The sequence below is a fragment of the Ammospiza caudacuta genome, chromosome 28 (assembly GCF_027887145.1).
Source record: "Ammospiza caudacuta isolate bAmmCau1 chromosome 28, bAmmCau1.pri, whole genome shotgun sequence".
NCBI classification, from domain to species: Eukaryota; Metazoa; Chordata; class Aves; order Passeriformes; family Passerellidae; genus Ammospiza; species Ammospiza caudacuta.
Window position 1 is genome coordinate 4,227,275 of NC_080620.1, and position 18,641 is coordinate 4,245,915.

The window sequence follows — 18,641 nt, forward strand, 5'->3', positions numbered from 1 at the left end:
GGCGCCGGGCGGCGGCGGCGGCGCCGCGGGGCTCGGAGGAACTTGGCCGAAGTTGGGCGCGGGAGGTGGTGGTGGGGGGTGGCGGAAGGTTCCCGGTACCGGGGCGATCCCGGGGCGCCGCGGGAACCGGGCCGGTCCCCGCCGCCCGAGCGCGGGATGCGGCTGCCCCGGCGCCGCCGCACCGCGGCCGCCCCCGAGTCCCCCCGCTGACGGCGCCCGGGGCCGCGGGCGATGGTGAGGGCTGGGCGCCCGCCCGCCGCCGCCGCCGCCCGCCGCCCGCCCGCCGTCCCCGGCCGGCCCCAGGGCCCCGCCGCCCCCTGAAGCGGCCGGAGCCGCGCCCGCCGCCCGCCGGGACGATGGTGCGCTGCGGGGCGGCCGCGCTGCTCGCCGCGCTGCTCGGCGTCTGCGTCTGGACCGACGAGACCGGGAAAGTTATCTCGGACCGCTTCGCCGTCTACTGGAACCGGAGCAATCCCAGGTGAGGCGGGGGGCGGCGGGGCGGCCTCGGCGCCCGACTTCCACTCGGTGTTTTCCCCCCGCACGCACACCCGCTGAGCGCCCGGTGACAGCGGCCGCCGCCGCCCGTGGCCGCTCGGGTCCCCCTCCAGCCCCCGGTGGGGTCCGGTGAACGGGCTGGGCGGCCCCGGGGAGGGGGGGTGGTCCCCGGGGCTCCCTCCCCCGAAAGTTCCCGCGGGGCCCCGGGCGGAGCGTCCCCGGGGGCTGCGGCAGCGCCGGGAGCATCGCGGGGCGCGGGGCGCGTTCCCGGGGGCGGCGGCGGCTGCGGCTCGGCCCCCCCGGCCCCTCCGCGCCCAGCTTCGGGGAAGTTCAAGTTCCTCCCCCCCACCACCCCGGTCCCTCTCTGGGGATGAAGGTTCTGCGAGAAGAACCCCGAAATCCGCCCAAAGCGGCGGGTGCGGCTGCGGGGGAGTCGGGAAGAACGATCGGGGGGAAAATGGCAAAACGGGCCCGAGGGGGGCACGGGGCGTGCGGGGCTGGGGATGGCCGGCCCTGCTGCTCCCGGGTCATTCCCATCCTGGGAGCGCAATCCCCACAGTTGGCTTCGTTTCCTGACTCCAGTTGGAATTTCGATTTTTCTGTGTGTTTTTTTTTATCCCCACCAAGTGTTTTTTTTTTTCTTTGGGGGCAAGAGTTTTGTTTCTGTCGTGTTTCTTTGTTCGCGATTTTGAGGAACCCAAAACTGCTGGTGAGTTGGAAGCGGGAGGAATTCTGCTCTGGGGATGCTCAGGTGGTTGGGACCTTTGGGACCCCCCAACCCTCCCTGTTGGGGACACTCTTTGGGGTCTGAACGGGCCTGGTTTTGGGGATTCCTGTAAGAACAAGCACCAGCCACCAAATCCCCATTTCCCCCCAAATTCCTCAAAGTTCTCCCAAGCCTGGCAGTGTCAGTGAGCGGTGAGGGATGAGCTTGGTGGGTGCAGCCCCTGTGGTCCCTGGTTTTGGGCTGTCCTGTTTTCTGGGTCAAGCAGAGAGTTCTTTGTCCCCCTCAATCCCTGTGTGACAGTGGCCTTGTGGGGCACGGCGTGGCCTGGTCCTCATCCCCAGAGCTGCCAGGGATGTGGGGCAGCTCCTCCAGCTCTGCGTGCCTCATCCCCTTCTGCCATCCATGAGGGGACCTTCTGGTGCCACCTTCTCTCCCTCGATGTCACCAGTGCAGCTGGATAAAGTTCCATTTCGGCGCTGGGACGTGCGCAGGGCTGGGAACCCTCAGCAGCACTTGGTGTCCACCCAACCTCCACACATCCCTTTGGGGGGACCCACCCGTGCCCCTCTGTCCTCCCCAAAACTGGGGCCAGCCCGTCCCTTTGTGCCTTGCTGGTGGTTCCTTGGCGGTGGTGCCTGCGTCGCGGGCCGCCTGCGGTGCATATGGATTTTATTATCTCCCTCACATTTTTGTGGGGGATTGTAAGAGCCAGGGAATTATTTTTTTTTTTCCCCTAATTTTTTTTTCTTTTTTCTTTGCCCGTTGCGAAGTTTTTTGATTTTTTAGCTCCTGGTGCTCCCACACTTTGTGGTTTTTGTTCTCCCAAATGCCAACCATGTGTGAGGTGTCCCCCCGGGTCCAACTCTGGCATCCTGGAGATGAGGGTGGTTGGGGTGGTGGCTGGGATTTTGGTACCCAAAGGTTCCAGTGGCTGGGATTTGGCGCCCAAAGGTTCTGACGTTCGGGATTTGGCGCTCAGGGATTCTTGGGGATGGGATTTGGCACCCAAGGGTTCTGATGGTGGTGCCAACAGCCAAAAGTGGCCCCTTGGCCAGTGGCGTCCCGGGACCCAGCACCGCTGATGGCATCGCCTCCATCCCCTTCACCCCTTCGTAGAAGCCGCCGAGAATTTCTCCTGGAAAAATCCACGGTGGATCATTATCCCATATATATATATATTTATACATTTCTAAATCTGCTGTTGGCAGGGAAAATATTTTCGAGGACGGTGGGGGGGGGGGGGAAATAAAAAATGGAGTGGAGGGGGAAGAGCGAGGGGCTGGGAGGGAAGAGCAGACAATGGCTGGTGGGTTCAGCAGGCACGTCCGCAGCGCCTGGCTCCGGGATGTGACCCAAATTTCCCAATGTGGGAGCGCCCCGTGTCGCCAGCGCTCCCCGCCTGCGCCTTCGGCTCTCGGAATTCGAGGCAATTTATTAGGGGTTGCAAAGATTGAAATTGCCATTGAGTTTCCTGCTTATTCCCTTTTTGAACCCAGCGGTGGGTTTATTTTTTTTTCCTCTGGAGTTACTACAAGACCGCCTCATTCTTAAAAATGAAGGAAAAATGTATTTCTGTGTTTTCTGGTCGCTTGTTTTCATTCTTTTCTCCCCCTGCCAATGTCTCCTTTAGTAAAGGGGAAATAAAAAGGGGTTTAAAAAAAAAGGGGGAAAAGACCCAAGGTTAAAATGTCCTGTTTGAACCCACAGACCTTCTCTGCCGCTAAATATTTTTCTTCCAGGTTTATACAGCAATCTATATTTTATAAAAGACAGGAATAAATCTCATGGTCGATATGATTTGCCCAGATTAGAATAATTCTATATTTCATAATTGGGGCTAAATTAAAAATAAGTGGTACCTCGGGATGCTGCAATTTCCCTGTTCTGGGGAGAGATTTAACCACTCGCTGTGGATTTACAAGGTTTATTTTTATTTTTAAATGGTTTTGTGAGGATGCACTAGGAAAACGTTTGGCTGGCTGAAACTCCTAGGTTATCCAGGAAAAAAAATGAAGGATGATGAAGGCAGAATTATATAATAATGGGCAGTTTCGTTACCATGTGGAAGTGTGGGTTTTTGCTCCGTGGCACGTACGGGCGCTGCCGATGGTCGCTCCCCGGGTGTGGATCTGTTGGCCATGGCTGGGCCGGCCATGGGTGGATCCATTGGTCGTGTCCAGGGTGATGTGCCCATGGATGGGACCTTGGGGCTCCTCCCTGGCCTGGCACTGCGGGCAGGGGTCTGGCACAACACCCAGGGCTCGTTGCTCCGTGTTTTCTGGTGCAGGAGCCGCTCACCCGTAGCGTTCCAGGGTGGATTTTCCATGGGAGCCAACCGGGTCGATTTGGGTGTGCTGGAGTGTCCAGCGTCACCAGCGGGTTGGAGTGTCCAGTTTTGGCCCCCCATTTTCCCCCCCACCACAGCGGGTTTAGGGTGGGTGTCTCGGCACGCGGCGCCGCGCGACAAAAAATCAGGGATATGGGAAAACCTCCGTGCTATGGGGGAAAGGGTCTGTGGGATGGAGTGACCTGTCCTCAGGAGGTCCCCAGGCCTGTGATCATGACCCATGGTCTTGTGGCCGTGCTGGAAACCCCTGGGAAGCCACGGAAGCACGAAGGGTTTGGGATTTGTTGCCGTGCCCCGCTCTGCCGGGTGACGGGCAGGGAATCGTCATTCCTGAACGCTGGTCGGTGTTCCTGCAGCAATCCCGTGGTCTCTGCCGTGTGCCTGGATCCACGGCAGGAATGTGCACGGTGACAGGGGTTCTCGTCCCTCTGTGCACAGCACGGATCCCCAGGACCGGGCGGGATCGTGCCCGTGGCCTGGTTCAGCGCCGAGGTCACGGCGCTGCCTCCGAACGCCTCTTTTGCTGATTTCTGTATTATTTTTCGGCGTGGTTTGTGAGCACAGCTGGGATTTCTGTTCTGCTCCTCTGCACTCCCCAATCCTGGGATCGAGAACCGGAGAAATGGTTTCTGGCAGGGGGATTTACTGAGCCAGGTGATGCTCAGGGTGATGGCAGAGCAGGACTTTTGGGGGGAAAAGTGCCTCTGCCACAGGGGTGGTGGGGTTGAGGCGAGCGGGGCACATCTTGGAGAGGGGATTTAGATCATGTTGCCAATCCCATTGCATTTTGTGCCCCTTTTTCCTGCATTCCCATCTCCTGGAGCTGCAGCCCTGGCGCTTGCCAGTCGCTGGTGCTTTGTCCAAGAGGCTGGAGCGTGGTGGCTGTGGCCAGGAAAGCCGTGGCCGTGACCCACTGACCACCAAACCAGGGCCAACTTTCCCACCTGTGTGTCACAAGGGGCTGTGGCCAGGCTGCATGTCCCACTTCTCCATGAAGGGAGTGAAGATGATGCCACATCTGTTTATTCCAGGGGAATTTGGTGCTGCAGAGGGGTGGCCGAGCAAGAGGGCTCAGCTTGGGTGATCCCACCCATGTCTCCATGTTGGTTTGGGGCTGGATCCCAAAACCTCTCTGTCCTGGCTTTGGCTGGGACTTTTGGGGTCCCCAGTTCTCTGTGTCTCCCCTGCCTGCTCCCATGGACATCATACTGAGGCCCACATCAGAAACATGCCCTGTTTCCCCCTTGGAGTGATTTTAATGTGAATTTTGCCCTGTTTCCTCCTTGGCGTAATTTTAATGTGAATTTTACCCTGTTTCCTCCTTGGCGTGATGTTATTGTGAATTTTGCCCTGTTTCCCCCCTTGAAGTGATTTTAATGTGAATTTTAACCCTGGCACTTGGGTTATTCCTGTGTCACCATCAGCCCCAGTCCCCTCTCGGCGTGCCAGAGCGGTGCTGGGTGTTTGGGTGTGCCAGCTCTCAGCCTCGTCCTGTGCAATTCCTGCTCTTTGAGTTTTTCCTCCTTCTGCTCTCCATTTGTGCCGAGATCACTCCCAGCCCTTCCCACCCCTCTTTTCCAGCCCGTTAAGCCGTGTTAGCAATTCCTCACCAGCCCAGGGCTGCGGCGAGTGGTTAATGGAGAGCAGACACCAGCGGGCCGGCGTCGCTGACAGGATTCTCTCTCCGTGCCCGTCGCCGTCTCCGCCTGTCCCTTTCCAGGGACCGCAATTACATTCCCTGCTGGTTGCACATTTGGTATCCAAATGCCGGCCATGCGCCGCATCCTAATGCGAGGATGGGCTGGGGGTGTGTGGAGCTGCTGGAGGGTCAGATTCCCCCCAAAATCCCCCCAACATCCCCCCCTGGATCCCCCCAGAATCCCCCCTGGATCCCGGGGTATCCTGGGGTACACACAGAGGGTTGGCAGTGGGAACAGTCCAGGGGGTGAAAGATGCCCTGGGGGGTACCATGGAAAGCTTTAAAAGTGCTGCTGTATAAAGAAAGGCACATTTATATTTACATTTATATATATATATATATATATATTGATTTTTATATATATTTACATACAAATATATAAATATCTATTATAGAAATTATCGATTTATTTACATATGTAGGTGTAAATAAATACACCGCACCCCACTCCCACATAAATACACTTTACACACACAAATAATCCGAATGCCAAAAATTCCCCTGTCTGGCAGTGCTGTGCCACCCCGTGTGACATTCCCCTGGAATTCCTACCTGGGGGCTCCAGGATGTACCTGGCTGTGGGTTTACCTGGCTCCAGGGCTGTCTGGCTGTGTCCATCCCAGTGCCACATCAGGAGCTGGCTGGAGCCATACCTGCCTGTGCCTGACAAGGTTCAGCTGCTGGGTTGGCTGGAAAATTGCAGCAATTGTTCCTTAAATAGCTCCTCGTTCCTGATGGTGACAATTTCGGTTCTTTTGTGTTAGATATTAATCGTGATTTCTGAGGCTCTGTTCTGATCCAAGCTGGTTTTCCCCACTTGGGGCAGAGATCCTGCCCCGCTCCCTTGGATTTAATGGGATTTATGGAAGGCAGGCAGCTCGGAGCAATGTTACCTGCAGCCCCTGAGAGCTGTTTCAATTCCTTTTCCCCCTTTGCCATGACTCAATGCTCATCCTGATGGTCGCTTCCCTCTGCTTGGAGATCCATCCCAAAAACAGGACCAGGCCCTGTTTGGCCTCTGCAAATACAGGGAGAAGCACCGTGCTCCAAGAGTCCAGGCTGGATTATGGCTGGGAATCAGGATTTTGGAGCTCTTTCCCAATCCAAGTGATTCCATGATTCTCCAGAGTGTTGGGATTACCCGCTGGCCACTTTGGCCTTTGCCAGATGAATTCCAGAGGCATTTTTGAAGCCCTCCCCAAAGCCAGGGCTGTGTTTAGGGGTATCTGTGCTCCCAAACTCTTTGCCCCATTGTGGATTTGGGGACCCCGTGGCTGTTCCCACTGGCTGGCCGGGGAAATGGCGCCCATGGGGTGTGGGATGCACCAGGGTTGGTTTGATCCCGGCAGGAGAAGCGGGAAGGGACAAAGCTGAGAGCAGGGAAGGTGGATGGAGCCCGTGTCCCTGCTCCGTCCTGGCTTGTTCCCGGGTAGTCACAGTGTTGTTATTTATTTATTTCTCCTCCCTCTTTCCCCCCTTGGCTTGTTGCTGCCGCTGTGCCTGGGCTGCTAAAGAGCTTCCCATTGTTCCGCAGCTAATTACCTCCTAATGAGGCTCCCGGCTCAAAAGAGCAGAGCGGGGGCTGTGGGGGGGTGTTGTGAGTGGGCTGTGCTGGGAGGGGGTGAGGGCAGGGCTGGGGTCACCACCGGGGTCACTCTGTGGCCTCAGCTGCGATGCCTTCAGTGCGAATGGGGCTGGTGATGGGGAGATCCACGGCCATGGAGCTGCCAGCCTGAGGCTTCATCCTAAAGGGCGGCTGGGAAGTGGTTTTGCCAAAATTTTCTTGTTGAGCCCCAAACCTGTGGAGAAATCAAAGCTTTGTGGATTTTGGCAAGGCAAGGTGGTGCTCGGAGCGTGGGAGCATTCCCGGCATTTCCCTTGGTGTGACACCAGCTCTGTATGGGACAGATGTGTCACCTTTAGGGCACATCCTTCATTTTGAAACAACATGAGAGGGATTCAGAAACAGGGATTTAGACTATTTTTTTTTTTTTAATTCTCCCACTTTTAAATTTCTCCCCTCTTCCCGTTTTTTCTTCCCAAGGCCCAGCGGAACAGGGGGTGATGCTGCTGCTGGAGAGGAACAGCCACAGGGCTGAACCGTGTCCTGGTGGGGCTGTGCTGTGGTGGCATCCCGTGGGATACCCATGTGCCATGCTGGGATCCTTTGGGATACACCTGTGCTGGGGTGGGATCCCATGGGATAAACTTATGCCATGGTGGGACCCTGTGGGATCCATCCCTACGCTCCCTCAGCTCATCACCTCTTCCTGACCTCCCAATTTTCCTCTTTCCTTGATGTTTCCAGCTTCTCCAGCCTTGTTTTGTGGGATTTTCCTGTTTTCCTGCAGCTGTGAACCACCAAGCACACGCGTGTGTCCGTGCAAACGCCGGAGCTGCCCGTGCCAGGTCGATCCCACTAAACCTCATCCTAGTGCTGGACCTGGAGCCACCGCTCCCTGTGGATGCCAAAACTGGTATTCCCACCACTGATATTCCCACCACTGATATTCCCACCACCAGTATTCCCACCCCAGTATTCCCGCTGTGCTGCCAAAGCGTTCCCAGATCCGCAGAGTTTCACACCATCCCTCAATACCTTTTTTTTTGTTCGACTCCAGGAATGGGCTTTTTGTTTCAGCTCCTTCTCCACCAGCACCAAAATCTCCCAAGAATCCAGCTCTGGATTTCGGATCTTTTGTGCCAAACCTCTCTCGGCTTCAATTCCCAGCGCCGCTGACTTTTTGGGAAAAAAAGGGAATAAATGGTTATGGGGGTTTTTAATGGCTGGGAATGGGGAATCCCCATTCCATCCCCAGCTTCCTCCTCCTGCCACATCCCAATTGCCTCCCCCATCTATTTCCTTGGCGTTCGGCCGAATTTCCCTGGAAATATTTTGCTGTTTCCCCCCAGTGCAACTAAGTTTTGTCGGATTTTTCTTTTTCTATCTGCAGAAGAGGAGGAATTATCCGTCTCGGTTTATTTTTCCTTGAACATTACACGGGAGCAAAACTCACCCATGTGCTGGGAAAGAGATAAAGTGTTTAGACAGCAAATACAAATATTCCAGAGCACTCAGCCCGGCTACAGCAATTCCTGCCAGCATTCCAAATTCTGTGCCATGTCTTCCAGGGGGGTTTTATTTAGACTTCTTTTTTTTTTTTTTTATTATTTATCAAAAACCCTATTTATATTTGCAGTAAAATAAAATCAGCCTGACCCTGTAGAGAACTCGAAAAAATCCCAATTCTTCCCTTTTCCAATCCTGTTTCCACTGAGGAAAGAAAGCCCCTGGACCTCGTGCCCTGCACAAAATTCAACCGCGACGGGATTATTTCAGCGGCTGAGCTTCTCCGCAGGCGCTGGGACGGTGCTGGCTCCGTGTGTCCCCCACAAAAATCAGGATGCAGGGAAGCTCCTGCAGAGGTGGGGATGGAGCTGGGACCCCCAGGCTCTTCCCATGGAATTTTGGGGGCTCCCTTGTGCCGCAGGTTCTGACAGCACACTCAAAAAGAGGTGTATTATTTTGGTTTTATTTTAATATTCAGTGATGGACGGGCTTCTGCTGCTCCTCAGGAGCATCCCAGTCTCCCATCAACGTCCCAGCCCCACTGGGCACCCCGCGGGTGTCATTGTCACCCGGGTGCCGGGCGTGGGTGCCGTCAGGAGCTGAGGAAGCTCTTTCCCAGCCAGCTCGATAATCCCAATTATTATCTGGATTCTCGATCAGGGTTGCTTATTAAACTTGGCACCGCTGGCTTTGCCGTTCCGGCCGCCTGCCTCAGCAGAGGGATTTATCTCCTGCCGACGCGGGGAGGAAATTGAGTGGAAAAACGCGGGGCAGAGCCCCCCGGGACGGCGGGGAGGGCCGGGGGTACCCGGCTTCCGAAGGGTCGGGAGATGCTGGCACAGCCCCAGCGATGCTGGGTTGGGTTGGTGGAGCCGCCTGGGCCGTGTCCGTCTGTCCGTTTCCATCCTGTGCTGGGATGGGCGTTTTTATTCCAAGGTTATTTTGGAATGGTTGGTGCTTTTATACAATGCAACAGCGGTTGTTTTCCCTTTTCCCTGAAATCTAAAGGACCTTTTGTCAGCCGTTCTTCACCTCTGGAATATCAGCTTTTTCCAAATCCAGGAATTTGGAACAATCTTTCCGCTGGAATTCCACAAACCTTCCTGGATGGCTCGCCGACCCCTTCTTCTTACATTGTGCCCACAAATTGTGTTTTATTTTTACCCAACACTGCGCTGGAGCTGCCTGAGCCAGAGCTGATGTGCCGATCCTTCCAAACAAGTTTTTTCCAAATTTCGCCCAATTCTCAGCACTGACTGAGCAGGGCATCCAGGAGAGTGGGGTGGGAGGTAGGAGAGATACTACTGGGAAAAAATTCTCTTTCGCAGGAGCATTTCCCTCCCTCCTGGTGTTCGTATGTTTCAATTTTCCCATTCCGCTTTTTCCTGCCTTTCCACCATTTTTCTGCATTTTAAAAAACCTGTACAAATCCTGTAACTGGAATTCCCTCTCTTTCTGTGTCCGGCCGCTCTCTCATCCCAGGGTGAGCTCCTGGGATCCCCATTTTAGGGTGAGGACTCTCCCCCATCCCCTCTCCATGCTGCTGCTGAGGGGTTTGGGTGAGGGCTGGGTTTGCTGCAAAATCTTTTATTTGGGAAATCACTGTTTATCTGAACCTTGCAAGGTTCTTCTTTCAGGATCAGCCTCATGCTCCAGGGCTTGGTGTCGATCTTGGGAATGCTCCAAGCTTTCTCCTTGGCTTTTTTAAGATCTTTGGCGCTGGGTGGTTGGGAGAATCTGCTGCTCTGGCTGAGGGGCTCGGGATGGAGCCGCGGCTGTGCCGTGACTGTCCCAGTGACCGTCCCATTGTTGGAGATCCGCCGTCGGCTACGGCACTGGCACACCGGAATTCTGGCACCTGTCCCGGCTGTAAACGCTGGTCAAAATGGTGCTCCTGTGTAGTTTCCAACAGAGAATCTGAGCCTGTCTGGAATAGAAATGGCTCCTGGCTCCGAGTTCCATCCACGTCTCCGCTGGATCACCGCAGGATCGCGGGGATTGGTTTGGCCAGAGCCGCGCGGGTGCCGAGTCCTGTGGAACACCAGGATCAGTGCCCCACCACAGCCCTGGCATTACTTGTGACCCTTTGAGGTGGGATTTAAGGCTAAATTGGCAGAGTTGGAAGCAGGTTTGGGGACGGGGATTGCTTTTGCAGGGTGTGTGCTCTGGAGACAGCGTCCAGCCCAACCAGTGCCGGCTTTCCTAACGCTCATTGCCACCAGTGACCTTCAGCTCAGACCAGCTCCCGGCTTTCCCTGCCTGCTCTTCCTGGCATTCCCAGCTTTCTCCTCTCTGTGATGGCTCCTGGGGTCAGTGGACCTCAGTTCCAGCACCAAACTGCTGGCTCATCCTGCCACCATCTGCAGTTTTCCATTGTTCCTCGGCTCTTCCCGACATTGGGATGCGGAGTGCCGGCAGTGCGGGAATGTCCAGGGCCCGGTGTCACAGCCAGGATCCAGGCTCCAGGAGAACCTGGACTCCATTTCAAAGCTGAGCAATGATAATCATAAATCATAATGTTGTCTTTTATGATAGAAAGCTTTGGATCGGGAGCAGGGACTCTTGTTCTGCAAGCTGGGGGTGATCCTGGATCTGGCTTCCAGCTCGTTATTCGGAGACAAATGGCTTCTCCCTCCCCCAGCCTCAGTTTCTCCGTGGGTAAGGTGAGGATTGCTGCCAGGGGCTAAATTAGGGAATTAATGTTGGTGGAGTGATTGAGAGATGGAGAAGGACGTGGCTCTCACAGCACCATGTCCTGCTGTACAGCACGTCCGCCCGCTCCGGGCTGGATGTAGGAATTTCAGATGGGAGCAGAAATTGAGATGTCGGCAGTGAAGTTCCTTGTTCGTGTCCACAGAGCCCAGGGCTCCATGAGGAGGGACTGGAGCCCCCCAGCTCTTTCCACACTGGTTTGGGATCTGTGTGGGCACACGGTGGCTCACATCTGTGGCTGATTTCGGTGTGCATCCCACATCCAGGTGGTTTGGCAGCGCCAGACCCAATTCATTCTGGCCTCTTCCCAGCATGTCCCTCGCTGCCCCAAAATCCTGGCGTCACTGAAACCCCATTCCCATGGGAGGGGAATCCAGCTGGATGGATTTTTGTGACTTTTTAATATTTTTTCCTTAAACGTTGTGATTTTTATTCCACCTGATAAATCACTTCCTTGCTCCAGTTGGAGGGAGGATTTATGGGTGCAGGTGGAAGGAACGCCGCTCTCGGGATCGACCTGCTGGAATGATTTTGTGGTGATGGTCACAGCAGCAATTCTGGCCAGGGGACAGGGCTCCAGCTGGGGAAATCCTGTCTGGAGATGTGATGGGAGCAGGGATGGACCCAGCTGGGATGGCCTGAGGTTGGCACATCTCTGGTGTTGTTCAGGATTTTCTCCGTGCTGGAAAGTGGCACCAACAGATTGGACCCCATTGTCTGCTGGGGGACAAAAAAAGGGGTCCCAAAACCTTTTCTAAGTCTCTCAAAATTTGTTTAAAGCAAGGAATTGCTTTCCTACTGTGCCACACTGGGGCCATGGGAATGTCACTGGGGATGATGGTGACCCCGGGGCTCAGGGGGTCTCGGGGTGCGTGGTGAGGATGAGGATGCTCAGCCCTGGGGAGACCCAGCCAGGGCTCTCCCTGCTCCCTGGGGGCCAGGCCAGCTCTGGGGGGGATTTTCCCTGCGCCAGCGCTGCCCGCAGCAGCACAAACGAACCAAGTAATTGGCAACATGGAAATATTTTGTGCTCATTAAGCAGTGGGAAGCGCTGGGTGAGGAGGCGGCGGGTGAGGAGTCTGGGTTCTCCAGCGGTGTCCTCCAGAGCTCTGCTCTCCAGTGGCGCTCCTGGGGACCCAGGGCAGGGAGCACAAACTGGGAGCACCCTGGGATGGGGGGCTGCAGTGGGAAGGAGGTGAAGGAGGCAGATTCCAGCACTGCCCAGCCAGGATTTCCATGTATTGGGGACAATGACAAACCAGGGGAGCAGGGGGATCCAGGCTGCTCTACAGGGACATTTGGGAGAACCCCCCCCATTTCTCCCAATTCCTATCAATCCCACGGATTAAAACTTGAAATATCAGATCTCAGTGGCTGCATTGGAGCTCCCTAACCCCAGCACTGCAGATTCCCAAGGGGAGCCCTGGGAGACTCCACATTCCCTCCACTCCCAGCAGTGGAAACGAGGGGCGATCCCTGAGGATCCTGTCCTTATTCAGAGGGTCCTGGAGGGGTTCCCCCACCATCCCCAGCCCTGAGCACGTGCTGCTGGTGCCTGTCCCCAGCACGACGTGGGGAGCCCAGCGGTGCTGCAGGCGGGGGAAGCTTTATGGCTGTAGTTAAAGTGACTTTATGATATTGTATCTGAACAATTGCCGGCTATTATCCGGATCGATGCCGCGGGATTGAGACGCTGGTTGATAACCCAGGCAGGGCTCTAATCGCTTTTAAACCACGCAGGGTCGGTGGGGCTTTCCATAAAACCCCTCGGTGGTTTCTGTTTTTACTCCCTGCCCCTGGGTTTGGTGGGATTTTCCCCCAGGATGTCCCTTTGGGGATACAGGTCCTGGTTTGTCCCTCTCCACCCTGCCCTGGGTGGGGATCAGGATGCTGGGACGGGGATGAGGATGCTGAGACCTGGCTGGGGATGCTGGAATCCAGCATTCCTGAGCTCCAGGGTGCTCAGCATGCTCAGCACTGCTGGGTCCTGCCCTGCTGAGGAGCAAGGTGCAGATTTTGGGAACCTGTTCCCACCTTTGCCTGGCTCGCAGCGACCTTGGGCGAGTCACGTCACCTCCACACTCTTGGTTTTCTGCAGCTGTGAAACGAGGACAATGATACCTTTCCCACCTCGCAGAGGGGTTGGGAGGCTTAATTAGTTAATGTTCGTAAAGTGCTTTGAGGATTAATTAATATTGTGACTCTAATTTTTTCCGATGGCGAAACGCCACTTAAATATCTCCGCGCCGGTTCCTTCCTCCCTGACCCTATAAAGCAAACCCACTCGAGAACGTCACAGGGCTCTGCAGGAGCCACGTGGCCCTGTCCCTGCCGGGTGTCACCTCCCCAGTGCTGAACTGGTGCAGGGGCACTGGTATGGGGGTGTTACAGAGTATGGGGTGCAGCTCTGTGTCCATCTGGGGCTGATGCTCCATGGCCAGGCTTTCCCTGCTAGGAGCCATTCCTATTTTGGGATTAAGCCATTGTCACCTCCTGTGACACTGCCCATCCCTGCTCTGCCTGTTTGGGCACCTGTGGCAACCTCGATCTGCTGGGAAACCACCCCCAGCAAATGCCACGTCCTGTGTCTGATCCCATCTGGCATTTTGGGGGCCTGGCTGGAGGATGGCCAGTCCCTAGTGGGTTGGGGACACTGTGCTGGGCATGATCCAAAGCTCTGGGCAGCCACTGGCAGCACAATCCTGGCATTTCCAATGGAAAGAAGGTGTTGGGATCACACCTGGCTGGGACACGAGGGCAGTTCCAGTGTCCCCATTTGTGTGCCATTATTTATGGGCAGCTTCGCTTTCCTCCAGGGTGGTTTATCAGCAGTGGCTCTGCTCCCCTGTGCTCTCCTGAGCACAGAGCAGACAGGGACAGCAGAGGGTCCCCTTGATGGCAGTGCCATCCCCCGGCCTTTTGGTGTGTGAAACCTGGGATTAGCTCAGCTCCAGTGCTGGGAAGGTCTTGGTCAGCACCAATGGGAGGTTTCCTGTTGGGAGCTGAGTGTGCATCCCAGCTCTGGGTGACCCGAGAGATCCCAGCCTTTGGCTCTGGCACAAACCAGGGGTGTTTGGCCCTGTTGGAGATGTGGGAATTTCGAGAGGGGCTGGTGGAAGGAGCAGGAGGGAGATGGTCACAGGTGGACACAATGGATCCCCAGGGCTGGAGAACCAGGGACAACAGGAGAATTCCCAATTGCGGAGCACTGGAGGGAATTGGGACCTGCCATGGAGAGAGGAAGAGGAGGAGGGAGCCATAATCCTCTTCTCTGGAGCTGCTGGGTGGAGCTGGAGGAGAAGGAGCATCTGGGCAGGGAGGGAATGAGCTGGGAGGGTCCAGCCCTGCTTGGTGGCTCCTGTCCCTGGTCGATATTTCCTGTCCCTGATTGTCACCAAGCTCTGTTGGTGGGAGGAGAGGCACATGGATGCTCTCAATCCACAGGGTTTGGGACAGGACACACTGATGTCAGTGTCCCCATGCCTGGACCCTGCTCCGTGCCGTTAATGACGTCCCGGCAATTAAACTGGAACTAATGCAATGATAAAAATAACCTGCTGTCCTTCTGCAGCATCCCACATGCTCAGAGGTGTTTAAAAACCCATTTAACACCAGATCCTGGGTGTGGGGTGCCCAGGGTGGCACCAGGATCTGTGTGGGCACAGCTGGGTTTTCCAGCCCCAGTCCTGGCTTTCTGCAAGGTGTGAGCACCCCCAGTTCCCTCCAGTGCAGAGACTGGTTTACCAAGTGCCACGTTTTAAATAATCTAAATTACATGAATATTTTATTTTTCTTCTTTCTAGAGTTGTGGAATTCCCAGGGGTTGGGTTTTCATGCTTTTCTCTGTAATGGAGGAGCAGGAACGCATTCTTTTAATGGTAATTGAGATTCTTGCATCCTCGAGGACTTGGGAGCTGGATGGGCTTTAAATAATGGGAGAGGGGAGGAATTTGGGTTCTGGCTTCTCAGATGGGTTTTTGAGGTTTTTTTTAGTGGTTTTCCTCAGTCTTGTGGCAGGGCCAGAAAGCTGCATCTCTATCCCACTGCCCTGGGAACCCTCCCCAAAGCAGGAGATGTCCTGAGGGGGTGACAGGGACCTGTGGGTGTGGTGTCCTTTGGAGACATCTCAGGAATGGTGTTGGGAGTGACCTGTGTCATGCACCCCATTGTTGGAGCCGCCTGTCAGCCCTTCCCCAACCTATGTGTGCCCAGATACTGGAGCTGGGTCCTCCCTTGCTGAGGTTTGGAGTTTTTTATGGCTTTGTTGCCTTCTGACTGGCATGGTGAGTGCTCAACCCAGAGATCACCCATCCTGGTGGGCACCCATCCCTGTTCTGCAGGGAGTTCTTGTGGAGTGTGGTTGGGGTGGCTGTCCCTCCCTCGCCATGAGAGCAGGGTGGTTTTTGAAGGGAATGAGCAGGATGAGGATGAGCAGGGGGTCCTGTCACTGTGAGTACCCAAACGCCAGGAGCAGGAGCACCACGGCAGAGCTGGCATTGCCACCCTGTCCCCTCCTGAGCTGCCTGGTCCCTCTGCTGCCTGTGCCAGTCCGGGGTGGACCCCAGCCCTGTTGTCACCACTCCATGCTGGGCAGAGCTGGACCCCACCAAGGCCTGTGGGGCTGTAGGAGGAACTGCTGGGATGGGGGAAGCGGTTTCCGGCTGCTGGGGGAAACATCTGGATCCAATTCCTGCTCCACGTGCAGCCAGCAGGGCTGGACCCACTCCTGCCTCACGGCATGACAGGGGTGGCTTTGCTGCAGAGGGGCACGGCGGGTCCCTGCCCTGGGCTTGGGGGCTCCGTGCCAAATCCCCATCCCACTGGGAGATCCAGCACTGCATCCCCATCCCATCAGGGACCCCAGTATTGCACCCTGATCCCAGTAAGGACCCCACTACTGTATCCCCATCCCACTGGGAGCCTGAGCACTGCCTCCCCATCCCAGCAGGAACCCCAGCACTGCCCCCCCATCCCAGCAGGAACTCCACCACTGCACTCTAATCCCAGCAGGGACCCCATCATTGCATCCCCATCCCAGCAAGAGCCCCACCACTGCCTCCCCATCCCACTGGGAGCCCGGGCACTGCCTCCCCATCCCAGCAGGAACCCCAGCCACTGCCTCCCCATCCCAGCAAGAGCCCCACCACTGCTTCTGCATCCCAGCAGGAACCCCACTATTACACTCTGATCCCAGCAAGAGCCCCACCACTGCATCCCCATCCCCACAGGAACCCCACCACTGCACCCTGATCCCAGTGGGAACCCCACCACTGCCTCCCCATCCCAGCAGGGACCCCATCATTGCATCCCCATCCCAGCAGGAGTTCTACCACTGCATCCCCATCCCTCTGGGAGCCTGGGCACTGCATCCCCATTCCAGCAGGAACCCCAGCGCTGCCTCTCCATCCCAGCAGGAACCCCATCACTGTACCCTGATCCCAGCAGGAACCCCATCACTGTACCCTGATCCCAGCAGGAACCCCATCACTGTACCCTGATCCCAGCAGGAACCCCATCGCCGCACTCTGAACCCAGTGGGAGCCCCACCACTGCCTCCCCATCCCAGCGGGGACCCCATCATTGCATCCCCATCCCAGCAGAACCCCACCACAGCCTCCCCATCCCCGTGGCACCCCCGCCACCCTGCCCTCGCTCTGCCCCTGCCCCTCTGCCATCCCTGGGTGCCGCCCGTGCCCGTCCCCGGCGTGCTGCCACCCCGGGCGGGGGCGGGGGGAGCCGCTGCCCGCCGTGCCTTTTGTCAGCCTCAGAGAAGTTGACCTTGAAGCGCGCTGGCAGAGCCCTGCAGCTTAATCGTGTTAGAGGTGTCTGACTGCGGCTCGCGCGGCTCTACCTGAGCGGCATCAGCAAGGGGGACGCGGCGCGCTCGCTGCCCCGGCTCAATAATTGATGCGTTTTTCTCAGCTCCCCCTTCCGTGAAAGGAAACCCAAGTTGCTGCGTGGATGGCAGGGCTGGGAGGATGGCAGGAACAAGAGGATGGCGAGATTTGGGAGGATGGCAGGATAGGGAGGATGGCAGGGCTGGGAGGATGGCAAGATTTGGAAAGATGGCAAGATTTAGGATGGCAGGATAGGGAGGAGGGCAAGATTTAGGAGGATGGAAGTGCTGGGAGGATGGCAAAATTTGGGAGGATGGAAGTGCTGGGAGGATGGCAGGACCAAAAGGATGGCAGTGCTGGGGTGGAGGATGGAGAATTGGGATAGGAGGATGACAGGAATAGGGGATAGCAGTGCTGGGAGGATGGCAGGATAGGGAGGATGGTAGTGATGGGAGGATGGCAAGATTTGGGAGGATGGCAGGGCTGGGAGGATGGCAGTACTGGGAGGATGGCGGGATTTGGGAGAATGGCAATGCTGGGAGGATGGCAGGATAGGGAGGATGGCAGGATAGGGAGGATGGCAAGATTTGGGAGGATGGCAAAATTTGGGAGGATGGCAGGGCTGGGAGGATGTCAGGACGAGAAGGATGGAAGTATTGGGGTGGAGGATGGAGGATTGAGATAGGATGACAGGGATAGGGGATAGCAGTGCTGGGAGGGTGGCAAGATTTGGGAGGATGGTAAGATTTGGGAGGATGGCAGTGCTGGGAGAATGGCAAGATTTGGGAGGATGGCAGTGCTGGAGGATGGTAGTGCTGGAGGATGGCAAGATTTGGAAGGATGGCAGTGCTTGGAGAATGGCAAGATTTGGGAGGATGGTAAAATTTGGGAGGACGGCAAAATTTAGGAGGATGGCAGTGCTGGGAGAATGGCAAAATTTGGGAGGATGACAAGATTTGGGAGGATGGCAGTGCTGGGAGAATGGCAGGAATATCAGGATGGAAATATTGGAAGCATGGCAGGCCTGGGAGGATGGCAGGACCAGGAGGATGGCAGAGGCACTGACATGGGATGGCAATGGCAGTGGGAATGGTGAGGGGCTGGGTTCCAGGTGGATGCTCTGGGATGCCATCCTGGGGTCACCCCGCTGTGCATGGGGATGTGCCCAGGGTACTCTGTGGCCTTGGGGAGACACACAGAGGTGGCAGCAGCCCCTTGGGTGCCCTCCTGCTCTGCCCAGCTTCCTCCCCATGAGAAGACCCCAGGCACCACGTTTCCTCCTGCTTTTTTTAGGAATCTACAACCCTCAAACCCTGCATTCCCATGGAAGCACCGAGCAGCCTCACACCCAACATCTCCCTTTTCCCCTGAGCACCTCCTGCCCCAGAGCCTGGCACAGCCCCTTTAGTGCCCCCCTGGGTGTCCCCTGCTCCCACCTGGATCCCCATCACCCTCAGCGACCCTGGACCCCGTGTTGGGGGCACTGGCCCTGGGTGCCCCCCTGCTCACACCGGGCAGAGTTGTTTTGCTTCCACACAACCCTTCCTCCCTGCCTCCCCCTTTTTCCCCCCCTTTCCCCTCTTAGCCAAGCGCACAGGGAAGGGGAGAGATTTTAACCTTCTGCCTGGAACCAATTAAAAAGGTCTTTCCACAGAGACGAAAGTGCTCGTGCACCTTTGTGTGCTGTGAGCGGGGGGAAGAAAGCAGAGGCGGCCTTTGAAGGGGGGATGAGGTCCCTCCGCTGGGACCCCTCC

General features: G+C 56.5%; 1 protein-coding gene across 1 annotated transcript in view; it reads left to right on the top strand.

Annotated features, from left to right (window-relative positions):
• Positions 1 to 356: 356 nt before the first annotated feature.
• Positions 357 to 18,641, top strand: part of EFNA2 (ephrin A2) — a 39,361-nt gene continuing 21,076 nt past the window's right edge. Inside the window, exon 1 of the mRNA XM_058821193.1 lies at positions 357 to 478. Within this exon, the coding sequence (XP_058677176.1) occupies positions 357 to 478 (122 nt within the window). The remainder of the gene's footprint in view (positions 479 to 18,641) is intronic.